Here is a 10,240-nt window from a genome sequence, read left to right as displayed (position 1 = left end):
GTTTTTAGGGGGAGGCAATGATACAGGAGCAATAACTGCAAAGTTTGGATTTTTAAAGCTGGTGGCGAGTAGGCAGAGGCAGAGACGTCGCTGCAGGTCCTTTGTCTATCAGTTTCTGCATCCGTAGTACTTTAAAATTGAATTTTGTTGCCTATTCTTGTCCTGATTTCACTTCTGGTTGACTTCTACATCCCTTATGACAGTATTCCTCATGCGTCCTGCTTTTGATATAAGATGTTTTCTTACTTTCTTTTTCTTTTTTATTTCAATTTTACTAAAGACGAAGCTACCCAATACTCTTCTTAAACAACATCCATGAAGATAGTTTTACTCGACAAATTCATAAATTGATATTTAGTTTTCAGCATATGTAATGAGATTTCACAATAGCAAAATATCATATTGAGTATGTTCAATAAAGACTTCTTCTTTTTCGCGCACTTTTTAATTCGACTTTGATCTTTGCAAAAACAAGCCGATCAAGAAATTTATTTGTGTCTTCATTTTATGCATAGAGATGAGATTTGAAGATCCTGCCTAGCGTCGTCAAACCACAGTGCTCGAAAATCAAAACCCAAAAGTGATAATTAGGTAAGCCCTGCTGTTCTGCCTGCCATTTGAAAAAACAATAAGCTCTCTCTCTCTCTCTCTCTCCCTCTCTACCTTCGATGGCGGTTCTGTGGAACAACAAAAGTTCCGTTGTCGGATTTCGGTACCTTCCTCAAAATGTCTGCTTTTGGACCCGTTTGACCATCATCAAAGGGTTCCGATGGTTCACACTGACCAAGAAAGGGACCAGAGGAGGAGTGCCAGCTCCACTCGCGTGGACACCCTCGCATGGACACTGCCCTATCTGGCTGCGCCACGTGGCCACGAGTTTCAAGAGAGAGTATGGGCGACCGTGTGCAATTTGGAAGGAAACCGCCGACTTTTTCTATTTTCTTTTATATATTGATTTTTATGGTATTTATTCTATTCACACCTTCTTTTATTATTTTTTGCCAGACTCCCATTCGTACTTCGTACATGATTAATTTTTTAGGGGTTTTTACAAGTCCCCCCTCAGATGGTAAATGTGAAAATGGGTGTAATTACTTTAAACATGCACATCATCAATTTTTATGAATTGTATCAATAAATGTTTCTAAAGTATTAGTTAATTAATAGGAAAATGATAGCGATAGTTCTTGAATTTCAGTTTAATTGTTAGTGTCATCTTTTCCTTAACAAATGAAGATGATATTTAAAAAAAAATCATAAATTTAGGAATTACACATTTTAAGAAAGTTCACACACAAAATCTGACATTTTCAGAGGAGAAAAAAATTCCCCAAAAAGACTTAACAGCGGCAATTGGAATCTATCAAAAAAATCTGACCCAAAAAAATCTATCAATAAAAAGGCAGCTGTAAGTTCCCGGTAGAGTTAGATTCCGACCGCGGCCACGCGCGCTTTAAGGCAGCAAGTGTTGCAGTGGCCCTACCATTCCTTATGGAATCTATCCAACATCGGAATTGGTGTGTGCTGACGCCGAGGATGATGTCCGAGCGAAAAAGAGACAAAATTGCACCGCCCATCTTAAATCAATTTAAGTCCGACCATAAAAAGAAAAAGAAATTTCTTAATCAATTCAAGCGACGCGTATCGAGCACTACGTATTTAAAAATACGCAATCGAGTTGTACGTGTTTTTCCGTCGGCTGCAATTTGGTCGTTTCGACAAACCGGAGATCAAATTAGCTGTTGCCGCACACTAAAGCCCGACGTGATCTTTTTTTTTTTTTTTAATACATTTCAGTCTGGGGTCATGTCAAAATGTGAAAAATGAGGTTCGGAAAGTCAATACGGATTATATTTTCTTTTCCGGGCATAACAAAGAGGATAGGGTTGTTGGGAAGGATCCATTATCTATCCCCAGTTCGGTTTGACAAAGAACTGAAAAAGGGCTAGTTTTGCACTAATCAAATGGCTAAAAACTTTAAAGCAACTTCACCCCAAGACAACATAAATCCAACGGACGCAATAGAAATTAATTATTTATGATGACCCTACTATATTAGTCAGCACGCGTGCTTGTATGTTCATACTGTATTTTCACACCTTCCCACAAAATGACAATAGATTTGCCAATGTTGTTTTGGTGGAAAATTCTAAGGGGGTCAGTTCCCAATACAGTCTGATCCTAACAAGACCATCCAAAACAAGCCAATCCATTCCAAACAATTCCTAATTTGGCCCATCCATGTTGCTCACCCTTAGAAAATTGTATTCTCTCATAATTGAAATTACGGGATAGATCCTATAGCTCATGTGGATTGTCGAATTAACTTGGAAAAAAAAAAAGGTCACAAAATTATAAGTAATAAATAATTTATTATTAGCGATGATAATTTTAAATGCAAAGGAAAAATTATGAACCAATAGGTGGTTTAATTACAATATGAGAAGGAAATTTACAATTGAATTTAGGAACATTTAATGCTTTCTTTGATATATTTACGAACCGTAGGCCCCACAAAACTTACAAGAGTGAAAGCAAAATTACGATTCTCTATAGAATTGTCGCATGAGGATTTTCAATGTGCAAATTAGGGGAAAAGTGCCAAAAAAGTCCTAAACATTTTGTTTTTGTACCGATTTAGTCCTAAACATTTTTTATGTTGTGTCAATTCAGTCATTTTTGGCCAACATTGGCCAGATTTTGCTGATTAGATGCCAGCCGACTGACGTGGCCTAATCGGCGCTGACGTGGACAACTTTTAATAATATTTTAAATTTTTTGAATTTTTTGAATTTTTTTATTCTTTTCATTTTATTTTCCTTTTCCTTTTTCTTTTTTTCTTCTTCTCTTCTTCCTCCAGCCGGTTGGACCTCGGCAACTAGCTAGAGGTGACGACTACCAAGGTCGAGGTCGACCTCGCCGGCCACCTCGCTAATGACCACGAGGGTGAGCCTCGCCCGCCCGCGCAAGGCCACCCTCGAGGCCTGGGCGGCATGGCTCGCCCTCGCCGGATCTAGCGAGGGTCAAGCCTCGCCCATGGCCAGCGAGGATGAGCCCCACCAGCTCGGCACAAGGCCAACTTGAGGCCGCCTCACTATGGCCACTATCAAGGTGGCCGGTGAAGTCAACCTCGACCTCGCCAACCATCACCTCTAGCCTTATCGCCAAGGTCCGGTGACCGGCTGGATGAAGAAGATGAGAAAAAAAAAAAATAAAAATAAAAATAAAAATAAAAATAAAAAAAAATCTAAAATATTAAAATATTATTAAAAGTTATCTATGTTAGCACCAATCAGACCACGTTAGCTAACCGGCATCCAACAGCAAAATTCAGTCAAAATTGACTAGAAAAACTAAATCAGCATAACGTAAAAGGTTTAGGATAAACGTAAAAAAAGGTTTAGGACTAAATCGGCACCAAAAAGGTTTATGACTTTTTGGCACTTTTCCTTGCAAGATAGTATTAATGAGGATAATTAGAAACCTCAAAGAAAGTTACAGTAACAACCTATAGTTTACTAACAATAAGAGAAAGTTCCATAACTTACTATTAACTTAGGAAATGACGACCATAAAATTCATGGAAGTTACAACCGAATGAAAATTACTATCTCTAAGAAAAACTTACAAAATAGTACGTAATTAAACAGCAATATTATTAGAAATGGAAAGGTAACTCATGAACCAAAAACTTAGGGCGTGTTTGGTAACAATTCTGTTTCCGGGAACAAATTCTAACCAGAAATGATTATTTTTTATTCTGTTCCTAGGAGCTGATTCTGAGTAAAAAAACGCGTTTAGTAACTATCCAAAATTTCTTATTTTGTAATAGAATTGCGTTTGGTACCGTACTCATTAATTTGTTTCAAATCAATTTCTTTTAATTTTTAAATTATTTTTTTTACTTTTTTTTTTTTTTTTTCTTTTTTTTTTTTCATTTTTCTCCTATTCTTCTTCTTCTTCTTCTTGTGGCTGGTCGCTAATGAGGCTCACCGGAGCATTGCCGGGGCTGGGCGAGGCTCGCCTGGCCACCGACGAGTGGGCGAGCTTGCCTCCGACGAGCTCGCAGAACCAGCGGACGGCGATCGGCGGCGACAAGAAGGGCGGCGCAAGCGGGGTAGATGGCGGTCGTGAGATAGTCAAAGGGAAGAAGAAGAATAAGATTTGGTTTTTATTCTCATATTTGTTTTCGGAATAAGAATCAACTTTTTTTTTTTTTTTTTATTCTTGATTCCACTCCCAATCTGTTCCTGAGAACAAATTTATTTTCGAGAACAAAAATTTTACCATACGCGATTCTCGACCCAAACTAATTCTGAGACGAAAAAATCATAATTTGACCTTGTTTGGACAGGGCCTTAATCTCTGAATCTCGGAAGAGAGGTATCTCTATTATTTTCCTCGTTTTCCCATAAATTCCCACTTCATTTATCGTAACTTCTCTTGTGAATTCCCAAAAATGGCATTTGATAATTAAATTTTGTATTTGCATAACCTTATATTCTTATATGCATCATTTAGTTCCCTACATAAGTTCGCTTAAACATTACCTTCCTGATTTGCATTACTCCTTTTTTCATGCGTAAATAACATTTTTCGTACGTACTATATTTTTCTTGTTCGTAAATAACCTGTTCGTTACGATAGGAATTTGCCATGTAGCTGTAGTAATTTCCCGCTTTTTCTCGTAATTTGTAAAATATCCAAGTGAGCAGCATATACCAACTTTCCCATGATAAAATTATTTGCCTGACTGACCAAAAAAAAAAAAATTATTTGCCTGCTTTGTTGCCAATGCAAGTTTTGACAAACAAATCCCACAGAAAATAAAGGACTCCCTCTACTAATCATCTAATATGTTTACAGAGTACAAATGTAAACTTCAATACTCTGTTTTCTTTTCTTTTTCTCTTTTTGGCTACAGAATACAATCCAAAATTCACAATGCCTCGAGACAAAGTGGATGCCACGCCATCGAGAGCGGCACACTCAACTAAAGGTGGTGGCATTACTAGCTTCAAAGACTCCACTTTCATCGTTAAACAAATTACAGGACTAGCTGATGAGATCGATAGCAGCAAGGAATGGGAGGTCAACGGCAATCACCAGCAATCGGGGCGGCACATCTGTGTATAACAGAGAAGCACGCCCTGCTTCCTGTACAGTGAGTGTAAAAGGAAGACCCTCCTGGCGTGTAGGAAGAGTTGTGAGCGAAAAGAAGCAAGAAATTTGGATTAATTACTTTAAGGATGCCAACCTAGTAGCTAAGCTAATGAATGCAAAACCACAGCAGATACTCTATGAAGGTCCATGATCCGGTTCTAGCTTTCATGTGCCAAACCACAGCACAAGGTCACCATGTTACAAAGGAAGATTTCTGCAAAAGAAAAAGAAATTACCTTACAAGATCTCAATTATCGAGACATAACACCAATGAAATCTTGGGGTTCTTTTGTGACGGCATGGAGCAATCAACTCCCTCCTCCTGAAATATCAAGAGAAATCAATTCAACATTCAGTGAAGTAAATCAAAACAGTGGCAGAAAACCTAAAGACCTTTTCTTAATAAGTCATGAACAAGACCCTCGCACCACTTTCAAGTATTACCCCTCCATCTCTCATGGGCCAAGAAAACAAATAAGGAAAAGATACCAATGAAGACAGGCAATGGAGACCTCCAATATCAGAACAGGGGCAGCATTGAGGTTGCTCTGCATGGGACCAAATTGTAAGTTCCATTAATATTAGGATCATCTGTATCATAACACTGGCAGCAGATTTCAGTCCAGCAGAAGCAATTTCAAATGAAGAGAAAGACTTCAGATCTCTCCACAACATCAGGCTGGCACAAAATGAGTCAATTCTTTCTGAAGTATCTTCCTACGAGTATCAATTGCTGCTAAAAGGATCTTGAAGGAAGTAAAATTGGGCGTAGATTGCAAATATCATTGTCTCGTGACTGGCGCCAACCATTTCAACAGAAACTCAAGTACCTGGAGCCAGGGAGGAAGTCACAACTGCAGCGGAAGAGGATCCATGACAAACAAGTGTTGAGTAAAAAATGATAATTAGCTTGTCATGCTTTGGTCAACAAGTTGCACAACAACATGCCAATCCAAAATTTACACCAACTCTTAATCAAACTACCCCATTAAAAAAAAAATTTATATATATATATATATATATCTTCATAAATTTTATAACTAACCTTCGTGGATGCAGATTACTCCTAACCCATTCTCCCTAATTTATGCTAGGAAATTTTCTATATCAAGACACCATTTCAAGCACTCTAATGTACACAACCTTGTCAAATCTCCATTTTGAGATAGCACCATGGCATTGTAGATGTTTTTATCAGCTACAGAAATGCCAGTATCATTAACCTAGTTTTCTAAGTTCATCTCCAAAACACATAGAAAATAGGAGAGACTGATATGATCCTGGACTAGTGAAAAACAACAAAGAAAAAAGGTACCTCAATATCGTCCCCCAAGATATATACCATTGACAAGCAGATTTTCCTCGATACCAATAATCACAGGTTGCCGTTGCTTTAGCTCAGTACTTGGTCCACTAATCATTCCTCAACCCACAGAAACAGCCATGTCTGACATGTCCTCAGAGCAAGATGCATCCAAAGACAAATTACTTTCTGAAAGGCTTGAGGGAACCGGAGAATGTCCATCTCCTCCTAAACATGCATCCTGTGCAAGTCTGTGGCCACATAACACAATTTCCTCGGCAGGAAACAATCCCAAATCTTGCATCTCAATTAACAGACCAAAAGCCAAATGTGAACTGCTTGATCTGGAAAGAAACTTACATATCCTATTATAATTATTACAGCTTAATACTATCCTCCCATCGACCATTTCGCGCAGTATCTGGGTAACCATTTTGGCATCTTTATCTTTGCAAAAACCAGAGACCATCATATTATACACTTGCGTATTAGGAGATATGCCAACCCCCTTCATCTCATCATACAAGGCAGTAACTTCATGACCTCTACCACCCCTAAAAAGTCCACGGATGGCCACTGTGTAGGACACAACGTCCACCTCATATTTCTCCTCCATGGCTTTCCTGAAAAATCTAATTGCTTGATGGCATTTACCAGCTTTAATTAGACCATTGATGATGGTTGTATGTACATGAGCATCAAGATCAGAACCTCTCCTTATAATACCATTATACACATTTATTGCTTCACCAATTCTTTTTGCTCCACAAAGTCCAGTCAACAATCCAACAAAACTGTACTTGTCTGGTGTGAAACCACTATCAATCATATGGTCATACAAATCTACAGCCAAGGATGGTTTACCAGCCTTGCAATAGTAACTCAAAAGAGAGTTATAAAGCACCAGGTCTGCCTCAATGTCAAGTCCAATCACTATCTTGCGCATAAGAGAGAATTTCCTCAAACGGCAAAGGGTCGTCAACAATGAGCAGATGGTGTAAGAATCAGGTACCAGATTTCGTTCAGACAGACTAATAAAAATACAAAGTGCATCATCAAACCGCCCATTCTTACAGAAACAATCTATGAGCACATTACAAAGAACCAAGTCAGGAGCGCTCCCTTTTGACTCCATGACACTTAATATCTTCAATGCACAATTAACCATCTCGGATTCCATGAATCCCTTTATTAGAGTCGTGTAAGTAACAACATTAGGGGTACAGCCACTTTCACCCATCTTCTCCAACAAATATACTGCCATATCAAATCGCTGCAGCCGACAAAACCCATTTATTAACATGCTCCACGCATTTACAGATACAGCAGCACCCCCAGTTATCATGAGTGTCAACACTTGAGTTGCCTCCACTAACCTACACTTCTTTACAAAAGCATTTAAAACCATCTCAAGCGTCGCAACATTAGGATAAAAACCATTCTTCAACATACTTCTGACGACATCCCTTATTTTACCGAGGTCGTCTACTTTACACAAATTACACAATGCAATATTAAAAGACAAAAAGTTGGGAACCTGAGTCTGCTTCAAGACCTCAAGAGCAACATCAACCCGTCCAATCTTGAACAGCACATCCATCAATATGTTGCGCGCAAACGTGTTGGGAGCGAAACCGAACCTCCCCATCTCCTCGAAAGTCTCGAGGACCGACTCATACAATCCTCCATGCCAGTAAATCCTCAACAGGAGAAGGAAAGTCTGCGGCTTTATTGCGCACCCAATACTCTCCAGCTCCCCGACGACGCGGCTCACCGTCCCGTAGCGATCTCCGAGGCGCGCGACCACACTCGCCATGCGATCGAACGAACCCCGGTCGTGAAAATAATCAGGCTGCTCGGCACACCACAGGAAGAATCTCAGAGCGATCAGATCGGAGGGGCAGCTCGACAGAGTGGAGCGCACGACGTCGGGCGTCAGGAGAGGCTTGTTTATACCGGGAAATCGGCGAATTCGCCGGCGGTTTTCTCGGGAAGAAGTGGTGTGAGCTCTGCGGATGGAGGGTCGAGCCGGAGCCGGAGCCGGAGCCGGCGACGGAAGAGGGAGACCGGCGAGAGACGAGGAATGAAGCCTGGGAAGGGCGCGGATTCGAGCGCAGCGATGCGATGTCCATGGAAATCGCCATAACATTGCTCGCCGAATTCATATCATATGCTCAAGCAGGAGGGGACAACCCTGGATTTCACGAAGGGGAGAGAGAGAGAGAGAGGTGTTCGGGGGTTTTTGCATCTGTTAAACCCTAGTAGAGAGAGAGAGAGAGAGAGAGGGCGGGAGGGAAAGATTTATCCTAGAGCGAGAACGCACGAACATTAAAATCTGTTCATTTCCAGTTTATTTCTAGTTCCCATTTTCTTTTTTAGAATTAAGATAAATGCACTAAAAACCCTAAAACTAATCATGAAATATAGTTAAGTCATAAAATTTTACACAATCCAATCATATCCTAAAACCTGTAATTTCGATATAATTAAGTTCCTCTATTAGCTAGATGGAAAATGATGACATAGCTTTATCTACATTTTTTATTTCCTACATATGACCGTTTTTTTAACTCAACTATCCAACATGGGTTAAAACGATGTCATTCTTCCCCCCCTTTGGAACCATGAAAACGGTGTCAATTCTAAGCTCTAAATTGAATCATGATCCCTAATTTTAGGTTGAGTAGTGTTAACACCAAATTAAAAAGTGGCGATTGAAATGAGAGCACCAACAATTGAATCAAGTGATGCAACTACTAATGAAGTCAACTTGACTTGGGGAAAATGCAGTTGCGTTTGGTAAAAAAATTTTGCAAATGGAGTAAAAAAAAAACTTTCACAAGGGCTTTGATGGGATAAAGCGAATCCAACAATTGAAGGGTCAAGTGATGCAACAGCAACCTCCGGCGGCCCTCGGCGGGTCGCGCGACCCTCGCCGAGTCGCCCAACCTCGGGCAACCTCACCTAATGAAGTGCCGCCCCCGCCCGACTCAAAGCAAATATGTTATTGTGGTTTGAAAAATTAATGAGGGTAATTTAGGAAGAAAAAAATCAGCATCTCCGACTCACTTTCATTTGACAAAGAAAATCAAGTAAGAAGATTCCATTGTTTGTGTGACAAAGAAAATCAAGTAAGAAGATTCCATTGTTTGTGTGCTCAGTTCGATGATTCGATGACTCAAATTGTTGCTTTCATGTAGATTGATTTGAAGATATTAAATCGAGCAAGGGACATAATACTCGACATCCTTTGAAGGAATCAAGCACTATGCAAATCCGAACCAGTTGAAAAAGACAAGTTCATCGTGAGCTGAAATCAAGACCTAAAGGACAAGCATAGACGTTTAAACGAGGAGAGCTTGCACAGGTTAAGAAAAAAAAATCCAATATATTAATCGACATTGTCCTATGCATGTGTTGTGTTGTTGTATTGCTGTGTGTTATGTCAGAATTGGTGGAAAATTCTCAAGTCTTCCGTAGTTCTCTGTTTGGTTGAGATAATTTCAAGAGTAGGATTTACATATTTTTTGAAAGTGTAAGTGAATTAGTGATGCTTTGCTGTGAATGTAGGCAGTTCCTTTTTAGATTGGATCGATGAAACTTCCGTATCTTGTTTTTGGATATATGATGTCCAGCTCTTGTTTAGATTAGTTCAACATAAAGCATCAAATTTGAAGGAATATGAATAAAACAGTCAATAAATGAAGCTCCGTCAATGGACAATGACCCAATAGCGCACCAATTTGCACCCTAAGAACTTAATCAGTCAACATC

General features: G+C 39.6%; 1 protein-coding gene across 9 annotated transcripts; it reads right to left on the bottom strand.

The window, feature by feature from the left end:
* Positions 1-4,768: 4,768 nt before the first annotated feature.
* Positions 4,769-8,763, bottom strand: LOC104450669 (putative pentatricopeptide repeat-containing protein At1g16830). 9 transcript variants are annotated; one of them, XM_039315999.1, is made up of 4 exons: positions 6,479-8,763; positions 5,653-5,754; positions 5,400-5,485; positions 4,769-5,187 (listed from the first exon to the last, which is right to left on the bottom strand). In XM_039315999.1, the coding sequence occupies exon 1, from the start codon at positions 8,613-8,615 to the stop codon at positions 6,588-6,590; it is 2,028 nt and encodes a 675-aa protein (XP_039171933.1). In that variant the 5' UTR covers positions 8,616-8,763; the 3' UTR covers positions 4,769-5,187; positions 5,400-5,485; positions 5,653-5,754; positions 6,479-6,587. The 9 variants fall into 9 exon arrangements, with proteins under 9 accessions (XP_039171933.1, XP_039171934.1, XP_039171930.1 ...); XM_039316000.1 differs by having other exon boundaries at positions 5,676-5,754; XM_039315996.1 differs by having other exon boundaries at positions 5,557-8,763.
* Between the last annotated feature and the right edge of the window lie 1,477 nt (positions 8,764-10,240).

This window comes from Eucalyptus grandis, chromosome 6 (assembly GCF_016545825.1).
Source record: "Eucalyptus grandis isolate ANBG69807.140 chromosome 6, ASM1654582v1, whole genome shotgun sequence".
NCBI lineage: Eukaryota > Viridiplantae > Streptophyta > Magnoliopsida > Myrtales > Myrtaceae > Eucalyptus > Eucalyptus grandis.
The sequence above is the reverse complement of the archived record's forward strand: the minus strand, read 5'-3'. Positions and strand labels throughout refer to the sequence as shown.